Source organism: Tyto alba, unplaced genomic scaffold (assembly GCF_018691265.1).
Source record: "Tyto alba isolate M040663 unplaced genomic scaffold, T.alba_DEE_v4.0 Super-Scaffold_20000042, whole genome shotgun sequence".
Lineage (NCBI taxonomy): Eukaryota > Metazoa > Chordata > Aves > Strigiformes > Tytonidae > Tyto > Tyto alba.
Genome location: NW_024881293.1, coordinates 5,298,604 through 5,321,662, shown reverse-complemented (window position 1 = coordinate 5,321,662; position 23,059 = coordinate 5,298,604). Strand labels below are relative to the sequence as shown.

At 45.5% G+C, this 23,059-nt stretch overlaps 1 protein-coding gene across 5 annotated transcripts in view; it reads right to left on the bottom strand.

Moving 5' to 3' along the window:
- SAMD11 (sterile alpha motif domain containing 11) overlaps nt 1–23,059 on the bottom strand; it is a 127,856-nt gene that overhangs the window by 79,073 nt on the left and 25,724 nt on the right. For all 5 annotated transcript variants that reach the window (XM_042794654.1, XM_042794655.1, XM_042794657.1 and 2 more), the window contains exons 3-4: nt 10,076–10,254; nt 55–105 (exon numbers count right to left, since the gene is read on the bottom strand). In XM_042794654.1, the coding sequence (XP_042650588.1) occupies nt 55–105; nt 10,076–10,254 (230 nt within the window). The remainder of the gene's footprint in view (nt 1–54; nt 106–10,075; nt 10,255–23,059) is intronic.

Below are 23,059 nucleotides of genomic sequence, written 5' to 3'. Positions count from 1 at the left end.
AACATATCATAAACTCTTAGCCTACCATACAAAGAGGGTGCCCCAAAATGGTACCTGCAAGAGGTCTCTCGGAAGGAGATGTTTAAATCCCAGTGGGTGTGTATCCTGTTAACAAACAAACAGAGAGGTCAATGGCACATGCTGAACACGGCATCTCTTGCCACTTAAAAGATCTGCTCCATCATGACAACCCACCCATGGTCCTCTCAGACTCCCTCTCCCCGGCTCTCAGCCACAACCACTGCCTCCGTCTGAGCTGTGGGGTGCTGTGATGAGCCCCCCTGCCCGCACACGGCAGTGCTGAGTGTCCACAGCAGGACTCACTGCTGTAAATGGGACATGCAGGTGATCTATGCAGCGGTGAGAGAACTTCTCCTTGCTGCATGCAGTCTCCCTAATAGGTGCAGGGACTGCTGGATGTTGTTGCAACTAATAGGACACGTTCAGAGGAAGCAGAAAGAGCTAAGCATTGACATTTTATGAAGAAAACCCAAATATGTCTGTACTGTATTCCCTCCTCCACACCCGCCCCAGCTGTAAATAAATGATTAGCAATTTCCCACCTCGGAAATTAATTTCACATATTCTGTCACTCTGCCTGCTGACAAGCAGGAATAGCAGATTCTAGATGAACAATATCCTAAATTAAAACAGAACAGCCAAGGGGGTTGGGTTTCTGTTGGTTTTGTTTAGTTTTTTTTTTTTCCCCATTGCTACTAGACAGCCTCTACACCAACCCAGAGGGCTAAGGCAGATGCTTGACCTTCTGTGGTCTGGTGTTTCCACTCGGTACCAGGGAGCACTGCTCTCCCCCGCCACGCAGAGGAGGTCTGTGACCACCACTGTTCCTCCATGTCAATGTGATGGATGGGAACCTCAGCCATTTGAGACCAAACTGGCAAGCAAGCTCCTATCCTTGCACAAACCCGCTCCCACATCTCTCGGCATCTGCCAGGGAACATGCTGGTTCCTAGCTGTGCGTATAAATCAGCTCCTGCAGATGTAGGTTCCCAAAAGCATTAAACACCAGTGGCTACAAATATCACAAGTAGCAGAGGCCAAACGCACTTCTGCATATTTTTTGTACCCCTATAGCACTCCTGCCTCTATCCTCAACTAGAAAAAGCAAAAGTGTGTAACTGAAAACCATCTGACTGCAGAAAAAACCTAATCTAAAACCTTCTGAAGTGAAAGAGAACCTTTCTTCCGATTTGATTGTGCCTTGAATTGGGGCAGAAAACCCTTAAGCATGACCAGTGAAGACAATGGGACTTAACTCAGGTTTGAGTGTCTGTTTAAGTACTTTCCTGAATGGGTGTCCCTGCTTCAGCCTAGTTCAGAAATCAACTGAAAACAACTCTTAGCACAGAAATAATGTCACATCCAAGACATGATGCTGCTGCACGTTTTACTAATGTGGTAACATACCTTTTGTGCTCTTCCTGCAAGACTGGCTCAGAAAGGGAGTCAGCTCACCCTCTGAGTAGTTCTTTTAAGGGATTGTTAGATTATAGTAGATACCTTCCATCAATAAAGCTGTGTTCAGAACTGTACTTAGTAGTTACACATGTACTCAGTTTTTCCTATTCTTCTTCCTCATATGTAACAGTTTAGAAAACCTATCCCAGCTTTCCATATTCCTGACGTTTTATTTGCAAACAGAAATGGAATAGGTGCTTCCCAGCTACTGAGCTTATAGCAATAACAGTTGTTCTTTAAAGTTAAAATTCAGACAACATTTGAAAACTTTCTGCAAAGGACAGGCCAAATAGGGGCACTGAGTAAAACTTCCAGGAAGTGAAGTCTGGTCAAACCCTGCGACACATTTGGACTTTCCAGGTAGGTTGATCTGAATCCAGAGCTCAAAGCAAACTCAAGTCAGCCAAAGCCCTTATGGCCCTAACTGGCCCGAAGGGTCTGGCCTGCTCACAAGAGAGTGGAATTGGTGGAGCATCCCATTCTGCCTCACCATTTGGTCTCACCCTAAAATTCAGCTAACTGTGTGCCTCTCCTTTCCACAGATGCTCAGCTCTGGAGCTCATAACATGTAGTAGACACCCATCTGCTACAACACTACCTGGCAGGTAAAAAGTGGTTTTCATACTGGACACTCAAAGCAGGGCTGCAACGTCCCTTTTATCTGTGCAGGTAACGCGCCTCATGCAGAAGCTCCCGTCCACCCTGGGAACTGCCACCACTTCCAGCTCTCTGAATCAGATCCTGGGACTGCACAACCTGTACCACAACGGGAGCATCCACATGCCACCCCAATGCCAAGGAAGCAGGTAGGCAGGTACCTGCCAGCCTAAGCGGCACAAGGCTGGAGGGTGAAACGATCTGCTCAGGCAGCAAAGGGAAGGGATGGCAGAGCAGAAGCTTGCCTGGGCTCCCTGCTCTCCACTTGGGTTCAGTCTCTAAATTAAACTCTCAGCCTTCCATAAAATGTAACTTCTCATGGTCTGTTGCAGCTACTGACACGGGCAGACTGCAGATAGAGATCCTGGGTGTCAGGCGAAGGCATGGCTCATAATGAGACTTAGCACAGCTAAACTTCAAAGTGTAAGAACACTGCGCCAGAGTTATAAGTAGGGGGGAGGGAAAACCTCATACCGAAGGAGTAGCTCAGATCCACGTAGAGGCAGAAACATCTATCTGCCGAGATGGATAATTAAACACCCATATTTAGACAAATGAATAGGTGAGAATGAAATTAAATTCTAATTATCTTTTTTGGGGGGGAGGGAAGGGGGAATAGGGAGCAGAACCAAGCACTCATTCCACATCCCTATGCCGTTATCACCAATTAGATTTCTGAGGCTAATGCACGTCTTGCTTTAACGGGTTATTCATCCAATTGAAATCAAATTACTAATAATTTGCAAACTAACAGCTACACAAGCGCATCCTTGGGTTGTATAAAGAGTTGTGAGCAGGAGCTGTTCCCTTACAAATTAATAACAGAAAAAGAGGGGGAAAAAATAAAATAGCCAGACAAGTGAAGGTGCTACAGCTACCACTGTCTCTCCCACCTCCTCACCCACCCAAGGTCTCAGACACAGTGTTATCAGTTCGAAAGTGTTCAAGAAAAATGACCAGATGGGCCCCACAGCGACAAAAAAGCGCCAGGCTCCCTGCACAGCTCCGTGAGCAAGGAGGGCACGCAGGCTGGGGGAATTCAACTGCTGCATCAGGCACTTCAGCAAGGAGGGACTAGAATGGCAGGGTCTGCTTTGTGCAAAGAATTAAATTGCTTATATATGTATGTGAACCCAAAAAAAGAAAAAAAAAAAAAATTAACAGGAAGGACTGACTCTATTCAAGGCATCTCTGGAGCCTGTACTGGAATGAGAATCCAGCCCAGAAAAGAAAGTGACAGAGCTGGCAAAATAATAGAGAGCAGCTGGGATAGTTTTTAATTTTTAAGTTGTTTCTTTTCTTCCCTGTCATTTCTTTTTTACCCTAGCAGTCCCTACAAGCTTTCAACACCAGAGTGGCAACCATGGAAGAGGCCAACAGAGTGAGTCAGGCATCTCCCTAACGTCTTGTCACTCCCGGGGCACCAACAACCTCGTTCCACAGCTGAGCTCCTGCGCCGTGGCCAGCTTGCTTTCTGCTGCTCCCTTGGCTCACTCCACTGCCCCAGGTGCACACTGCAGTAACCAGTACACATGCCACAGAAATAGGGAGAATACTGGGCAGCATCCAGCTACGGGAACAGGTCAGTACTGCCAGAAAGAGAACCCAGCACAGCCCCATCTCTTACTCACAACTGTCCCTTTCTGTCTCCCGTTTAATTATAAGACCAACACTTCCTTTGGATGGAGGTTGTCTGTACCTTTCCATCTTCTAGCACAGGGCAGGGCCACAGAGAAGAGAAAAATATTGACAAGGTTTCCCCACATCCTCTGGTTTAGAAGAATGGCACTGAAGGGACAGTGTTGGCAAAAGCATGAATTAAGGACTTTTGTTCAACCAGCACAGCTCCATACCGCCATGGTCACTGGGAACTCAACGTGCCCATGGTCAGGCCCCAGGTACCCCCACCTCGCACGGACAGAGCACTTAGGCACCTCATGGGGCCTATGCAATGCAAACCACAGTGCTGCAGCTAAGCAGCTGGGGAAGAGATATTTGCAGATGCCATCACGCAGGCTGCGTGGTTGGAAGGTCAGAGCTAACTCCTCTCTCCTCCCCTCTCTTCACATATATCACTGTCTCAGCTTCCAGAGTCTCCCTATATCCATGCCCTGCTATTTTCAGGCAGCCAACATTAAGGAGCTTGTGCAGGCAATGAACAGGCTCCTCCAGGAAACCTCATACGTGGTGGCTGGAAGAGTGGCCTTAAGATTGCAGCAAGACTGAGACTTGGACTTGGGGTGTCTGGGTCACTCTTCACCATGGAATTGATGTTGGAAAGGTCAGATACAAGGAGATGCAGAGAACAGCCAAGAGCACTTGTGAATCAAGATTTCATTTGCTTTCATTCTCACACTTCACCTTTCTTTTTGGTCTCAAATCTCTTTCCTGGGCAAGAAGGGATTTCTTGCTGTTATATTTTATCCTGCAGCATCCCTGAGAAGTAAGTAGCCATTTTCTCTCTCTCTCCCTCCTCAAATATATGTCCTCATTAGGTCAATGACATGCTTCCTGGCACTCTAGACCAAGTGCAGCCTTTGCTTCCCAGAGGGATCTTTAATATATTTATTGAATACAGTGACTGTTATTAAGTTGTACATTGTTCAGAGGAAAAGGGGGAAGGAGGGAGGAAAGAGAAAAGAGACGAGAAAATAATGGGTTGCAGAGGAAGGAAGAAGGGACTGACAGAAAATAGCCAGTGGAAGCAGTGAAAGAAAAGTGTCATAAAGCAGCAAAATATGTCTCCAGCCACAAGAGGGGCCCTGCCTCCCTCCTTCTCTCGAGTCCCGGCAATTAGAAGAAGGGCTGTCGAATCTAATGTAAGAGCCTGATTCACGGCTGGAGCCCAGAGCCCTGCTCTGTCATGTCTCTAGTCTCTCTTTAGTTGTAGGCTGCCTGGAAGAGCCTTGTCAGCTTAGCCAAGAGCCCAGACATGCTCTGGCTTTGGCAGCAGGTAAAAAGCAGTGTTGTGTGGCATAGCCTGCCATGAAACTGAGCCCCACCAGGAGCAGGGACGTCCCACAGCTCTCATCCCAGGGCAGCACCAGGGTGGACCGTTCGGGAGCATCGCATGAAGAGGCCAAGCAAGAGGAGGAAGGTAAAGGCACTGTTGTGTACATTGCACATCAGCTGAGAAGGCATTGGGATCTCACGGCTCTGAATTACAAGCAGGTACATGTGACAAATATAATGGGTGGGTGCTTGGGTTTGATCTTCAATCAATTAGGGAGTCAAAGAGCAGCAGCCTTATGGGATATAAGAAATAGCTTTCCACTTAGAAAGGCAGGCAGTGGAAAGGCTGACAGCCACTAGCCATTAAGGCTTAGTGGAGGTCAGTAATTTCGCTATTAGAAAATGGACGCTGAGTGAGGAGAATGCTGTAAAGCTGGTCTGTGAGGCGAGGGATGCGGGGGGCAGGGGAGAGCAACTCGCCCCTGCCTGGATTCTATCCATGTTCCCGTGTGAATAGGGACGAGGAGATAGTCCTCCACCATTGCTTGAGTAAGCACCTTCATTTCAAATGCTCTCCTCTGCCCATGCCAGGTGCTGGACACCACGGTCATACTGCTGACACAGCCAGAGAAGGTTTGGGGGATGTGGAGGACAGTGACATAAAAAAAGGAGGAAGGACTTAAGGGCAGTATGAGGTTCTCCAGAAATCTGCTTCTCATTGCACAGACACCCTGTTACAGGACAACTTTTGTTATTTCTCCTAAAAATGGCTTTTATTTCAGAGCAATATTTGGCAAGGAATCCAGCCCGCTGTGTGCTCTCATTGTACAATCTGCTCCTACCTTTGCTCCCAATCCTCTTTTTTTAATAGAAGAATTTCAAAGGCATTTTCACCACGTGTGTCCATTTGCACCTATCCTGCCCATTACTCAGTCCAGTGTACATGTTTTCTGATAGCCTGTAAGGGTTCCTTTGGAGACAGGTCAGGTCAAAAACTTTCAACGTTTTAAACAGGTGCTTAAGTATTACTACCTCTTATTACTAGCCATGTCATCATATTTTGCTGGGGACTTAGACAAAGCTGTGCGTGAGCAGTTCCTAACCTACCCTGCTGAATCTCAGGTGCTATCACTGCATTTCTCCCTTTCTCTTTCCCTCCCACACTAATGGAAAAGGCCAGTCTTTAAAATAGAAAAATTCGTGCACTCACAAGACAATGCTGGGCTTAAATCCAACAGCGTGTGAAGATCTCACTCTGAAAGCTCAACCTTACTCTGGCTACACTGGCTTTCCTCTGTTTGGGGATTCTTGGGATAACATAACAGAGGTCCTTAAAGGCAGTTTGAACCTCAGTGTGGAAAAGCTCACAGGCTGTTCCTGAGGTAATGCATTTGTCAATGTCACTTGGCACCTCCCAATGAGTGTAAGGAAGTTAATGCTTCTCAAACTATGGCAGAGCCAAGGAATTTGTAGTCTCAAACTAGAGAGCGGTAACAAAAAAGCAGACTGGCATAACATTTATTTTAGCTTGCTGGGGGAGAGGCAGCTTAGCTAATAGTCTGCAAGAAAGGAAAAAGGCTTTACAAAGCCAAAGTTTCTAACTGCAGTTCACCTTACGTAGTTCTTGTACCAGTTCAGCTATGCCAGTATTATTATGACTAAAATAACCATACAGGTGACATAGGTGTATCAGTATAGAAATGCCCTATACTGATACTCTTTTTCCCAAATAGGAAAAACTATTTTCATAGCCAGGCAAGCATTCTCACCAGGAGTCAGTTCAACTTAACCAAACCACAATAATTAAGACAATGCAACTGTTGCATGTAGGCAATGTTGTAAAAGAGCAAGATTTTCAGGAACCTGAAATCTGATCAAAAGAAAAAGGATTTTCCTCTGCAACACCATCCCAATAATCTTCAGAGCTGAGTGCTTACAGTCTGGGTATCAAGCTACGGTACCAAGCTCAGCAGATGCCTCTGGTTATGTGAGAGAAGATTTTAAGCCCTCTGTCTTCCAGACAAGAGGCATAACACAAAGGCTACTTAGCACACCCTGCAAAGACGGCTAAAGAGGACTCAAAGGGTCCCACTACAAGATGAAAACATTCACCTTTAAGCTTGGGTCACCTGGGTTTCAAAGCAGATGAGCCAAGCTCACTTCAGTGTGAGGCTCCATTTCCTTAACGTAATTACGTATGTGCAAGGCAGGGAAGCAATGCAGTTTTGCAGGGACTTGGTTGCAAAATAAGTTGGCATGCAGGGAAATGCAATAATTTCAGTAGTAGCTACAGGTCTCTGCTCCTTTCTATGACTGCAAGAACATCATGAAGCAGGTTTTCTCTGCCTCAGACCTCCTCTAAAGGCCATCACGATGGGCAATTGCCTAAGATCACAGAGGAAACCACTGGCAAAGGCTCGGGTGAAGGACTAGCCAAGAAACTAAGCTTCTGACTCCTATTCTAATCTCTAGAGTCTTCTCTTCACTGATGCTCAGACCTCAAAGTAGCAGAAAGCATTCCCTTGTGCCAACAATGGGAGGAAACAGACAATATAAAGAAAATTGGGCATAGGAGAAGAAAGAAAAGGCAACAATGTTCAAAGCAATAATGCAAGTGTTTATAATAGTAAGTGCATGAAGGTGTGCACGAGGGCCATCCAGGGGTACAAGAGGAAAACACAGGTTTGCTCAGGCCCTGACCTTGTTTTCCTACTATCACAGTTTAACCTATTTCTTCCTCTCAGTGGGAGACAATAAAACCTCAGCCCAATCCATCACCAATCGGGGAGGATACAACAGGTGAATTAAAACCAGAAAGCAGATGGGGCCCTGTCTCTGCCAGGCCCCAGCTGTCGTGTCTGCGAGCTGTCTAGCCTTTCTGATGCTGCTGCTGTCTCTGGAGCCAGCCCCATCACACCTTCCACCCCAGTCCCCGGGCTCCTAATGACACTGGGAACAGAGCCCAAGCCTGCTCCCCCCCAGCAGCACTGGGCAAGAGTTGGGCCAGGCTGCTTTCCATTCCCTGCTCTCCAGCAGGTGGAAATGGCCAGTCCTCCCGCTCTTTAGGACAGGAGGGCTGGGGGACCCACTTGCAAGGGACAAAATGCTTGGAAATGTTGAGGGATTTGAGCGGTAGATGTTCCCTGCCTGGGCACCTAGCACTGAATTACATGCTCTTTTTTTCTGTTATTACTGTACTCATCAAGAGTGCTGCCTGGCCCCTGTCTGCCCCAGCTATTCCAGCTTTTTCCCACACACACTGCATCAGAGTTCCTAGGAAAATGAAAAAGAGAACAACGGTACAAAAGGAATGAGAGTCTAACCTACCTGGTAAGAATCATGCACTCCTCTAAGGAATCAAGACAAAGCTTAAACAAGAGACCTTCAAACAAACTGATTGAAAAGTACTGAGGAGCACAGAAATGGTAAGCTGGGAGACCACTGGCTAATAACTATTAAGTGTTTTTTCTTCATCTCCTAATAAACAAGGCAAAGCAATTACAGTAATTAAAGATTTAAGATAAGAGCACTTTATATTTGGGGGGCCCAGCATATCAATTATATAGTTATCATGTTTTTCTCCCTCCTAATGAGACAATCTAGCACTATAATTTTGCAGAATTAAAAGCGTAATTAAAGGGGGCAGGCGAAGAAGGGCAGTTTACCAAAACTGATTAGGAGGGTTGCCTCTCCTCTCTGGCTCCTGTGCACATGCACAGTGCAGATGCATTCCCCAAACACCTTTTCATTTCCAAGCGATAACCCTTGAACACGGCTGTTGGACAGCTGCAATGATAAACCCAGACTTTAATTACAGGCGGGTTTTATGAGAAGAGCTGGTTACTGTTTTGTCTCCATACTTTCAAGCTCACTGTTGCTGAATGTACCAGCATCTGTTGGAAGGCAAGGAGGGAAATAGCTTATCTACTCAGCAGCAAGAAACACATAAAACATAAGAAAAGCAATTACATGCCTTCGGTTTCCACTCCTCTATTTTTATAGGGCTTGTCTTAGAATCTGAGTGATTTTATGCATCAGAGGAAGATGACAATCAAGATGAGTTGCAATGATATGCATGGGAGGCTGAGACACAGTGCCTTTAGGTATTTATTTTCCTGTAGTTACAGGTCTTCTAAACATCGTATTTTTTCAGAGGGATGAGAGAACCCAAAATTTTGCAGCTGAGTATTATGGGCACTGAAACCATACATGAGAGCCCAAGTGACAGTTACCAGAATGTAAATCAAGACAATCCTTTCTTCTCTTCCTTTAACCCTGTGTGATTCCAGGATAATGTATATGGTACTGAGAAAGTCACGATCAAAATATGTAAGTACTGAGGTGAGCCCCAGTATCTGAGTGACTCTCTGACTACTGCAACTCCATTACTTCTACTTCTGGACCACAGAGGCACTCAGGATCAGTGAGACACAGCTACGCTCTTTGACACTTGTGATCAAAACCATGTAACAACAACCACTGCTGCTACCTCCTTCCCAAACTTTGATCCCCAACATTAAGTTATCCACTTTATGTTATATAAGAATTTAGGGACAACTGAAAGCAAAAGGCAGGACTTTGGACCCATAAACCTCTGGGTATTTTCAGACAGCTATGTAAAATGCCCACAGACAACTTCTTGGTCATGCAATTTGTTGGCCTCACCAGGCACAAAGATACAGAATGCTGGACAAAGGTTGAAATACAATTTACAGTCTGCAAATCCAGAGGCCTTTAGTGCAAACACAAGGCCTGTGGTGCAAGGCCTCACAGAGCCCTACTCACTCCAAACAGGAGTGACTAAGTAGAAAAGAGGACCCAGCTACCCTTTCTGAGCTTTAATGTGACATTTGCATTTTAATTTCAGGCCTTGGAGGTGACTCCACAGGGCAGCCCAGACAGTATTGGCCCACAAAGACTGGTCACCTGCTGCCCAGTTTTCTCTGTCTTTGCTCCTGCAGTGCAGCACTCCCTGCCAGGAAAGTACCTTCTTTTCATGATACTGATATGGAGATCCTCCTCCTGCTTTACTTCAGGGTGTTGACCATTGCTCTTATCACTCTCTTCGCTGTCGTCGCTATGCGAGAAAATGGAAGTCAGCTCTTTCTTCGGGATCCTTGTTGGAGGTAAGGGGATTGTCCTCTTCTCTGCCAGGCGACCCCGGTTCTGGCACAGGATGGAAGTAGTTGGACGGGGAAAGAGCAGGAGGAAAAGAGAAGAAAACAAGAATTTGGTTAGACAACCCAGAACCAAGAAGCTCCTCTCAAACAGCTGCCCTGTGAAGGCAATGCTGTTAGTCATGGCAGGTTTCAGACTGGTATGTTGGGTGGGCCAAGGCTATGTTCGATTTGCAAAAGACTTTTCAGCAGAGGCATATCTATATCTAGTTCTTCCAGTTCTAATATTGAAGTCATGCACTTCCAACCTCTTCCTACCTCTTCATTTCTAGCTTGTGTCTCATCCATGCCAATAGGGAGGGAAGATGGTAGCAAATTTAGGCACCAATCTCTCTCTCCAGAGTACTTCCTACCAAATGTTGCACATTAACATAGCAGAATAGGTTAAATTAAACCTTTGCCAGTAGTCCAGGGAAGATGTGATCCAGACAATCCAGAACACTTTTGACTGCAAAGGGAAAACTGCCTGGGCCAGCCCAGCAGTGGGTTTGTCTCTCACACCAGTGAACAGTCCACATTAATTTCAACTTGAATTACTGAGGCTTCTTTTCACTGTTCATTTGCATGTTCAGATGAATCTAGCAGGTCTTGCCTTGTGCAGACTATCCCTAGGTGGTCCTGGCAGTGTACTTCCCTCAACAATTCACTTCTGACAAGACACAAATAAACAGGAGGAAAACTCCCAGGAGGCCAAAGCTGCTTTTTCACTGCATGTGTATTTGTATACAGAACCCAGCACAACATGACCCGGGTCCCAACCTCCTATCTTCCATAAGTAGTGAGAATGTCTTGAGGATTACTCTGTCCCTGCACGCTTTGTGCCTGATCCACAAGAAGATACACACCCAGTGCAGCCTACACTAGAGTGTGTTGGGTTTTTAGCTTTCACTGTGATAAAACATGTTTCTAGCACTTGTAGTGTTTAGCTTGATCTGTGATTGACCAAGAAGGAGAGCCATAATATGAGCACTTATGGTAAATGTACACTGGAAACCCAGGGAGTAATGTCATTGCCCCACAGAATTTAAAATTTTAGCAAACAAAATAATGAAATTGGGAAGAGAACCACAGAGAAGTGGAAGTGAAGCACAGTTTCAGGCACATTCTTTGTACAGGTATGTAGGCATACTTCCTTCAGTAGGACAAGTCATAGAAAAGAAAAATATTTTTAGCAAGGACTGGAACAAAAGGAAGAAAGGTGTGTGAAACAGGTTGAGTAAGTGCAGAGTAACATTTAACTAATAACAGTTTCTCTGAAACATTGACTCCAACTTTCTAAATAAACCTGGCAAAATGAAAATGTCCTGGGAAAGCCAGTCATGCTCTCTGCAGGGGAGAATGGAAGAATACTAAGTGATAGAAGAGCCCATGTTTTTTTAATTAAACAAATTAAGAACTTTCCACAAATGCAAAACAAAAACTTCTTGTTTACCTCTGTCAATAAATTCCAGTTGTGGTCATTAAGGGGAGCCCTAATCGTTGTGATAATTAGCTAAATCCATCTGGAAAGCATCACCCCAAGGAGGCACATTAGCTTTCCCATTCTGATGCGCTTGAAAGCCAAGAACACAGCTGTCTGTGAACAGCAGACACCCATGGGAGAGAACAGCAGTGGGGCAAACTGGCTTCAAAATGGGAAACCACGTGCATACAAGGAAAAAGACACGCACTTGCTTCTTGTGAGAGATGTGAAGAAGAAAAACACCCCTGTGGACAGCAGCAAGGTGAATGCTCCTACATCTCTGAGTATTGCAAGTGGAAAACTTGGATCAAGCTGCAGCAGGCTTTGTAGTGAGTCCAAATGCCCAGACTCAGACACAGGAGAAACCCCTACGTGTGAGTATAGCTGGGGAGTCTCAGAGACACACTTGCACAACGTGAACTGTTATGGTGTGAGGAGCCAACTGCATTTATGCATCAAACAGCAAATGCTTTCCCTCAGCCCTGTGGGCTCCCCTACACAGTAGTAAAGATCCACTCACACGGCCCTTTGCAAAGAGGTTTCTCACTATCTGTTCCCTGGAGGAACATGCGATATAAACTGTGCATCTCTTAAATACTTTTCGCATAGAGGTGCATTTCCACCCCTGCCCCCTTTCCTGCTCCAGTGCATACAGAGAACGCGCAGAGCTTACCCTCTGCTTAAAGCCATCTTAGTAACTCTAGCTAGCATAGTGTCAAAAGGACAGTAGGGAGAAGGGGAGAGAAAGGGGAAAAGTGAGGGGAAGGAAAGGAAAAGCAAGGAGGGCAGTATTCGCCCTAGATTTCTGTCATGTTCAAAAGCTAGGACTTGATATCAGCATGAGCTTTAACATGCCAAAGCTCTAGATATTTTTCTGAAGTTGCAATTTATCATAACAATTAAAGGGGGAGGGGAGGGAGGGTGTGCAAATTTCCGCTTCAAAATAATTGCAATTCACTCTCTGCTGTGACTTCACAGGCTAAAGAGAATGGCACTGATCAGATACTAAAAATCATTTTATAGCCATTATGGTACCTTCGAGCAGTTACCGGATCTCAGTGACTGCCCAGGGACTCATCAGCCCTAACAAGAGTGAGAGTGCAGCAAACAGGGAGGCACTAAACCTAGAGAAACAGCCCACCAGACCAGGAGCACAGGTTCCCCCTTTCCCCGGCTCCTCAGAATGCTTATTCTTTGCCTTTCTGGAAATTGTATCCTTACACCTAAAGCTGCTGCATATATATACACCTACATATACATACACATAAATATATGCCTATACAAATATGTACATACATAACTATACAGATATCACCGAACACACAGCTTCTTCCCTTAAAAGACAAACGAATGAACATGAATGGAGAAGCGAATCTTCACCTGCGGCGATCTCTGCTCACACGTGTACTGCCTCTGTTCTGGCCAGGGGCCGGACGTGGACAACATCGGAACCAGGGCCGCAGCGGTTCCAGTGCCCTTGCAAACATCTACATTTCAGCACCAGCAGTGGGGTTTTTTTAAAGTTGTGTTTACTTTGTATTTCTGCCGTTAGTTTTGGGGCAATTTATTTATTTATTTATTACGTTTCTCCATTCCCAGAAAATTAAAACAGACTGAGCCAATCAATTTTGCCTTTTATGTTCATCTATAGCCAGTTTTGAATCAATTGCACTTTCTTAATCTGTTTAGAGGCATTCACCAGTAGATATACATTACTTTTAAATTAAGCACAAAGGTAGCCAGAAGCCTGGTCCAGAACCTGCTACAATCAATTGTCTTTCCACTGACTTGGAAGGGCACTAGTCCAAGCTGCAAATAAAAACCACTCATTTGTGAGAAGCACTCCATCCAAGGAATCATTCCTACAACTCGGGCTTTTGCTAAACTCCTTTGCCAGTTGTACAGACACCTTACAGGACAGGAACGTACCTACAGAGATGAGCAGTATATTGAGATACCTGCAGTTACTCAGATTCAGGGTTATCAGCTACCACTTGGCACACAGTGGCAGGTAGTAAAGTATGCACTTAGAGCGGTGTTATGTGCAAGGATACACCCAGAGACTGCAGTGGCATCACTATATATAGGGAGGTACATTAGGATTTATAGATATTTGATGTAAGCCTCATAATCTCACCTTAAAAAAGCTTGTATTTGTGTGGCTGTCATTACAGAGTGACCTCAGGCATTAAAGGGATGCTGACGTTGAACCATGAACCCCAGGAGAAGATCTGAATATTTTAAAAAGAAAACTGCCTCCCAATTTGTTGATATTCACTGGGATGCCTGATGCTTGGGAAAACAGCACAATCAACGGTCACCCACTGCCAGAGCGGCAGGTATCTTGGGACTCTAGCTCCCCCCTTGTTAAATAACTCCATTTTTACACACATGAAGAAAAGGGGGAAGGTGTGCTTTGCCAGCTGGCCTCTTTGAGCTAGTAGGACTCTTTTGGCCAACGGGTCAGAAGGAGCATTTTCTGTAGCTGCAGAGCCAACAACAGCTGTTAGTACAGGTGCAGTATCCCCAGCAAAAAGATGAAGCATACGTAGCGGTATGTCTCATAGCTCAGCCCAGCAAAGCCAGGTTGCCTGCCTGCCAGCTCCCCGGCCCAGGGAGTACAGACAGAAGGTGGTGGAAGGAAGAGATGATAGCCCTGAGAGCAGGGGGAACACAGGATCCCCACTGAGGACCTGTTCTCAACACCTACATCTGTGGGGGAAATACAGCCAGCCAGCCAAAACGCTGCTGCAGAGATACTGCGTGGGTGCTCTCCCCCAACCTGCAGCAAACCCTCCAACAAGTTTGCTTTCAGGACAAACATTGACTCAGCTCAAAGGAAAGGTCTTCAGAGTTTGCACCTTCCTTTTGTAACACAAGGATTTCTCCCCACCCCTTGGATAGAGGGTGGAGAGGTGGAGAACAGAATATCACTTACCCTCTCTTTAATTAGTGTAACTGGAAAGTAAAATGTTCCTGCAATTCTCTGAAGCTTTTGCAAGGGTGAGTGTTGAGAGCACTGCCTAACTGGCTCATGTATTAGGACTCCCTTCCTTTTATACATTGTTAAAGATTAATTTTGTGGGTTATGATTCCAGCTAATGAAACACAGCTGGAGTTTGAGTCAATAACCCTCTATTCCCCAGACATGTTCAGCTACCCACCCAGCCGTTCCTGCGTCAGTCCAGCCCTCAGTCACTCACCACTTCACCCTCCTAGGGTCTTTTGACACCATTAATTGCTTGTATTGCCTCTCAAAGTATTGTCTGGGTGGGGGGTTGCTTTGTTTTTGAAAATCACAGGCACATTTCCTTTCCCCAGGAAAAATCAGATGGGTACCACCATACTATTTAAAGTTACTGATTACCCAAGTCTAGAGATGCAACCACAAGTAACAAAACCCACCAACTTGGGAACAGTGGTAGGTTACCTGAGTGGAGAAGCCTGGAAGCCCAATTATTCTGTCATGAAAGCAAAGGACCATCAGAAAGATGGAAAAGAAAACAGGGGTGATGTTTCTTTCCTTCCGGGGGGGGGGGGGGGGGCGGAAATACCGCTCTGTGTGGCTAAGCAAGGTCAATAGAGTTACAAAATAAAATCTTTCTCCCCCCACCCATCCAACCCCCTCACAGCTCTCCCCCGGAGCCGTATGCTCCCAGCCAAGAATACCAAAAACTGAACTGTTGCATAAGAGCCCTGGGAGAGCTTGCAGATGGAATGACGGGCGGAGAGCATAGGACTTGGGGGAGAGACAGGAAGGGAGGGTTAGGAAAGGTTTCCTGCCCTGGGAGCTACTGCAACAAGGTCAAAACAGCTGAACGCCCTGGTGTGACATTCAAAGTCAGCCAGAAAAGGAAAGATTCCTCACAGAGAGAGTCCCTGGTGAGCATTTAATTGATCCCAGCAATGGAAAAGCCTCTGCTATGAGAGCTGTAAGGCAAAAAGCTCCGTGGAAAAAAAAAAAAAATGCACATGAAAGCAAAGCTTTTGCCAGTCCACATGAACCGCCAGCCAACCTCTGGACATCTGATCTTACTGGGAATTGACCCAAGAAGATAAGCAGGTGCAGTCCCTACGGACCCCGCATCTTCAGCATCCAAATCAGTACCACGAAAAAAGCGCAAAATTGCAAATGCACAAGGAGTTTGCACACTGATAAAAATATCAAAGCTGTTTGCAAGATGATTCACGTGCCTGTGATTCAACTCTCAAAAATAAATTCTACTGGATTAAAAAAAAACAAGAACTGCAGAAGCAACAGCACATGCATTCTTTCTGTATACGTAGATCTGGGAAATACAGGGAGCAGACAGGGAATGCTGGGGGGAGGTAAGAGGGGAGGTTTGTGCGCTGCCAATGCTCGGAGCTGAAGAATGCTAAATCTTTTCCATATGTGAAGGAAATCCTCAAGTCCAGACAGCATTTTCTCTCTCTTTTTATTGATAATAAAGATAGGAAAAAGGAAAGGGGGAGGTTCTGAGAGCCTGAAATATTTCTCTTCGACTTTTTCAAATAATAAACCTAGTCAAATGGCTTTAATTAGGGAAATAACACAGCAATGGAGCCCACACATCCCCCTGTAGGATAACCGAGAGAGTTTGCATTTACCTTCAGCTGTGATTAGTGTAAACACCTAAGAAAGGGTCAGTTGCCTTCCAAGATAATCCTCCACTCTCCCCTGGGCCTTCATTAGGTGTTCTAGGCCAACGTGCTACCAGGCCAACTGTTTCAGTAGCAAATCCGGTACGGGCGCAGTTCTGCTGCCCTGCGCTTCCCAGCTTCTCCATCAAAACTGAGGTTGCAGACAGAAGAAGCTGTCCAGCCTCTCATCTCACCTCCTGCTCCGCTTTTCAGTAATGAACAAATGAATAAAACAGCAGTCGGCAGCCTTTGGCTGCATCTATTTCTCTGTCTCCCTGTCAGCTGCAGTCCAGCCCTTTAACCTGACCACTAATAGATTTATTATTTATCACCTGTTTCCAGTGACACCAATGTTACACTGGACGTTGTTCCAGCGCAGGAGGGATGGCCCAAAGTACAGAGGGAGCAGAAGGGAACAGACAGCAATGGTCAGGCAGAAAATTAAGGCAGGACAGACCATGAAGACTCTTCCAGGTTTTGGGGAGTGTGTCACACATCAGAGTCTCATGAAAGTGGTTTACACGTTCTGGCAATGACTAGAGGCAAGCTGAGGAGACAATTCGGGACAGCCGGACAGGTCTAAGAGCTGTAGCCAGGGGACAACAGGTTCCAGGAATAACTGTACCCCAGCAGGCTCTCTTGGCCTCCACATGGCGACTCCTCATTAACAGTTTTGAGTTGTCATCAGCTGGTTTATACAGAAGCTATTGATTCCAGTACAGACAGTCCAGGCCCTTTTTTAGGGCATTTTATCTTTTGAGAAAGAGGGAGAGGAAAAGTATATCAAAGAAGAAAATTACTTAAGAGTTATTTCCCTGTGTGATCCTAGGCAACTCACTTGACCCCACTGTGCTCAGTCTCCTTGCTATAAAAAGCCACTAGCAAGACTTTCTCTCCCTTGTACCTGTTCCTCTATCCCGTTTATACTGTAAGCTCTTCGGAGCAGAGAATGACATGTTGAGTCTGAGGCTGTGCATAGAAATAGGGCTCTAGGTACTACTATAATTGAAGAAAATATATATGTTTTAAACCAAAAGAAAGTTACACAGAAGGGAAGCTGCAGCTCTTCCCATCAATATTAACAACATTATTTTCTGAAGCCCTAAAGAAACAGATGAACAAGATCTGTGAACAGAAGGGAACATTTCCCATTTATTACCTCTGAGCGAGTTATAAAGCCTAAAGGATAATTTGTTAATAGAGTGAGAGCTATGCTTTTCTGGAAAAGCCAGCTGGAATTTCCAGTCTTTGAAGGGAGGTAACTCTAAGACAGAAAAACTATCAGTCCTTTGGAGCTACCTGTTTTCAAAAACTCTTTGGAAGAATGCTTAAAAGTGGCCTCGTCTTTGTTTTCTATGTCTGTTCCACATCAAATAACTTTGTCCACTTCAGTCTGAGGTTGCAAAGAAGGAAGCAGAGATGTGAAGCCAGGTCCTCAGGCAATGTAAGTCAGTATTAATGGAGTAAAAGTCAACTTACACCAGCTGAGGATGTGGTACACTGATGCTATCTCAAGACTTACATATTTTTCTCTTTTTTTCTTTCCTTTCCTGCTCCTCCTCTCTGGTGAAGAGACAAGGAGCAAAAGGGCACAGATGCTTTCAGACATCTTCCCTTCTTTTCACGCACCTCACTGCTGTATCTTTTGAGTAACAGGAAGACAAGAGAACAAAATAACTGTCCGTCATTCCCCCAGGTATTAATGTTTCACTCCAAAGTTTCATTATATCAAGTCCAAGAGAACACAGCCTTTCCCAGCAAGTCTGAAATATTTCATCAAGTGGAATTTGACTAGGCTTTACACTTTTATTCTGCTCTGGAGATACACACTTAAAGCATTTCTTCGAGATCTTTAAGATTTCCAGGTGTGGCTTACAGCCTGTTCAGCCAAAAGGAGACAGATTCAGGCTTTGTTCAAGTCCTACAAGAATTAGGTCCTGCCACTGTACCTTTTCATTGGGTAGAGTGCAATTTCTGCCTCAAGTTCTGTTTTGAGCTTTTATTTTTTTTTTAATCTTCACTGTCATAAAGAGCAACTTTCACAGAGACCAAACAGAAACGTTAAACAGTTCCTCCCAAAACATATGCTGTTGCTGTTATAGAAATCAAACAAGGCTTTATCTAAACAGTTCAGTTGTTTTACAAAGTTCAATAATTATTATCTTCACTTAATGGGACAGACAGACTTGGATTTGTTGAGAGTCAGTTCTTCCTTTAGTTGTCTGAATGGAAGAAGATTTTGCTGCTCCTGTAGTTACTGAGAGCTACAGTTGGTTCTCTTGGAAAAATCAGGTGCAACACCATCCTAAAAGCTGGGCGTCTAAAATACTGAAGTGCCCCATGATCACTGATGACTTTGAAAAGATAAGCTTCTAGGGACACCAGTGGAACTCCCAGACTGTCGGTCCCTAACCCCAGCCATACTCCCCTCAAACACCCTGGTGTTAGACTGACCCAAGAAACGCCTCCTGTCCATCCCCATGGCTGGACCACTCTTGTCATGGGCAGAACAAGATGCAAACTAACCAGAGGGGCAATTTTTCTCAGCTTTAAAAAAATTGATTTCCCAGCAGTTTCCCTCAAAACTGAAGCAATCAAACTGACGAGAGCAGAGAAACAGCAGCTGCTCCACACAGCGGAGACAGAGTAACCAGAGCTTTGCATTACATCCTAGTATTCCCCAGGGAGGCTGGTGCCAAAAATCAGCCACATCTCCCTCCATGACAGGACCACCCAGCAGTGCAGCACCATCCGCCCTGGATGGCAGACATCCCTCTTCAAAAACCTGGAGCTCAAGTCTTCGGTTAACACCTGCACAGAAATTATTCTGGCTGGTAAAGATATAAAAAGATCCACATACTGTTGTGTTTCAAGTCTGATCCCAGTGCTGAAGAGCAGATCAGAAAAATCTGAGGAGAGAGCTACCACTTACTGAGTGAGCAACAGCCAGGTCTGCCCACAGAGTTTCCTCAGAATGACTCAACCCTCCCAACAGCCAAGCAAACTTTGAAAATCCAAAGCAAACAAGAAAACTACAAATATTAATTAAGGCATTGCTTCCACTTTTGGAAAAAAAAAAAAAAAAGCCTGGTGTTTAAGTAGACATCATACTCTTGAACTATCAACACTAAAACAAAACAACAGAAGGTGCAGTTCATTCACAGATGTGGCATAACTGGCAGAGTTTGTCTAAACAGAATGTACTCTGCAGCACCACTCAAGGCTTTGAAAGGACTGTTTTTTACAAATCAAAAGCTCTGACACTTACCTTACTGCATGCGTGAGAGTGAAGCCATAGCCTCCCTGGAGCCGTCACAGAGAGCCAAAAGCAAGTGAAATCTGAGCCAATAAGCCTGTCATCTGCTAGTGATGCTGCCATTATGCAATACTTTTTATTTGGAAAGCACGTGTTTTATAAGCTTTTGTTATTTAAGGGCCTTTGACACATCTGGGAGGCCGGTGAGTAGCGGTAGGTCCATTTCACAGTGGTGCAAAGTGTGATGAAGGTATGTAAGCCGATGAACTAAGTCACACAGCGAGGCCGCTGCAGAGCCAGGAGCAGCCTGTTGCACTTCCAACGCCAAAGGGACAATATATTCACATCCAGTGTGGAAAAGAAGCTCTGTGGACCCTTTTCAACTATCACAGGAACTGGACAACAATACTTTAGCAATGCTTTCTAGTGCTATGGTCATAAATGCACCCTTTCAAGTAAAAAATAGCTGAAGAAGGTGTGTGTCTCTCTCTCCCTCCCAATTTCATTGCCTTCATACATGCACAGACACACAGCCTCCACTTAGGGAAGCACAAAGCATCTGGTTCAGATAATTGGAAGAGACTGACTGACAAATTGATCCTTAGCTTTTTCAACTTGACCGGTGTCAACATGTACCTGTGACAAAGAGCTGTCCAGGCACAGAGTGCCCATCGCTAGACTTGGATGTCATTGTTCAGAAACAATCAGTTCTGCATTAAGGCTGCAAATGGTATTTACCACTGACATGAGACTTACAGAACCACCATAAAGTCATTTGGGGGTGATTGTCTGATTTTACTCCACACACATAGCCTGCACAATAGAAATGACTTGCCCATGATTTGCTGGGTTAGATGACAAAATGAGGGAAAACCGAGAAGGGTTGTGTGTCTGTCACTCCTCTGCTCCTACTGCTCGACCACACGTGCTTCCAGCCACAGCACAGGGCTCCACTGCTCCGTTTGCCAACCCCTTCCTGAGAGCACCTTCCTCGCCGTCACACACTGGATGGTGGCACTGTTACCTCTTTCCACCACACTCTGTGATATAAAAACAAGTAATAGACCATTTTCCCTTCTCCTCCTTTCACTAGTACCTTTCCTTCAATGGACCGCACAGCTAGAAGTACCCTTTGCTGTAGTTTTATTCATTTCCTCAAGCTTCATCCCCATTCCCCACATCCCTCCCACCCCCAAACCACCACAGAATACCTATGAATACTGCTGCTTCCATTTCCGCTTCATGATTTGCCTGCCACACCTGGGGGATTTCCCAGCAAATTGTATTACTTTATTTGGTCAATTGGCCTACAAATTGATTTTCCTGTACAAATAATGAACATTTATGGTTATTTTCCCCATAGACTGCTTTATTTTCCATGTAACAAAGACTGATTTCCTGCAGTTTTTGTGACCCGAGCATATGATCTGCAGTTACTGTGACCCCTGGTTGATGGATGGCAAGGACTTGAAGCACAAGAGGGTTTGGGGTTTTTTTCCCCCCTTCCACTCTAATAGTACTACAGACAGAGATGGCAGCAGGATGTAAACTGAACACTGGTACCAGACCAAGCAATTCTACAGCATGTTGACATGGGAATAAATTGTATTGTTTTAAAAGAGATTCAGATCTGGGACCAGCCGGCCACCAGGCCAAGGAAAAGCAGATGAAGTGATCAGGGGGACAGAGGGCAGAGCAAACCGTCCCGGGCAGGGATGGCAGGAGGCTGTGAGCCACTGCAGGTGCCTTCTCTGTCCACCAGCACACCCAGGTGTCCAAAGCATCTGAAATGGCAACCCCTGCTCACTGCAACCTTTGGGGACACACTGCAAGGACCTCCCTTAATCTTAATAACATTATTGTGGATGGAAGGGGAGGAGGAGTCAGGGAAGAAGGGTTTCTAGAAAACCAACTGGGAGCGAGGTGGCCTGGCGTGATTTGTGAGCAGGAACTAGAAGTGTTGTTCTGCACTCATCTCCCCAGAGATGCAGAGACAGAGCAATAGCTCCACAACACATTTCATTTCCAGTAATGAGAAAACGACTTTTGAGACAGAGCCTCGAGCAAGTTTTGAAGGTCACTCCCGCAGGTGTGGAAATGAATTGGACTAGATCAGGGTCCAAACATAAGTTATTCTACTTAGACCACAACGGATTATTTGTGTGCATGGGGGGTTAATAGCCTCAGGGCTGTGATGTTTGTGTATGTTTAATTTAATACATCTTGATGGCTGAGGCTGCTAGCGACAAAGGCCTCAGCCTTAGCACTGCAGAGAAGCGAAGACAGGGAGGTTTCTCAGGTGAATCTGAGAGTGAGGGTGGACACAGAAGAGAAAGTCAATTATCCAGAATAAGTCCCGACTGCCTGTAATTCCCCATTCCCAGTCCTCTAGGGGTGGGTTTGGCCCATGAAGTCTGACTTCAAATCCAATAAAAAATTAACTGATTTTGAACAACTACAAGACATGCCTCCTTAGAGTTTTAATACGTGCTCTTCAGCCGCAGCACAGAGTGGAATTAATGAAAGGAAAGAGAGTCTGAGAGTTTCAGGCACGAGGCTAAAAGCATGCCAAATTCCTGCTTAGCTTCTTTGACTCAGGGGAATCCCTCCGTTCTTCTTGGCACTGCTAAGGATGACATGCCCTCAGTCCATCAAAATGCTGCATGGCTGAGACCGCCGGGAAGAGGTATGTCATGACTGAGGGTAAGAGAAGCTAGTCAGGACAAAGATGCATCTCCCACAGCCTACTGGCATAGTGTGCAGATGTTTCACTCCGTGGTGCACTTTTATTGGCTTCCCAGTAACTGCTATGCAGCACTCACCAGAACACATCTGAAAGTCCACCTCAACAGGGAAGTGAGTGCTACAAGATCAAGTTCCTCTCGTACCCCACTCCTACTGAGACATCAGATTACATGTGCCAATTAACTGCGCCAGGAGAGAGGGGACCTTATCCAGAGACAGTACAGTGAACTTCCTAGCTCTGGTGCTTTGTATAAAAAAATGGGGTGTCAGATGACTTGCTGTGGGAGTCGCAACAGCTCTGACAAGGACAACAAAAAGGAACCGATTATCAGCTTCACAAGGTGCAGTCCTTGGAATCACAATGTGAAACCATTCTTCTCACTCAACAGACACGGCGTGCAAACACTGAAGTTCAACTCTAGCGTATCGGTAACAGCACTTTGCAACTATCCATTGTCTTTCACTTCAAGGGCAAAAGGGCACACAGTTCTTGCTATGAAGTACTTCTATATCATCTTCCAGGCAAGAGAGACCAAGGGAAAGTATGGTGGGGCAACCTGCTCATCATCACACAGCAAAACAGTAAAGGATCCAAGACTGGAACAGAACATCCCTGTCTCCAGATTTGGTGCTCCCACCACTCAGTAACCAGTGCACCCCTGAAAATGAAACCTAGGTGAGGTCTACTTG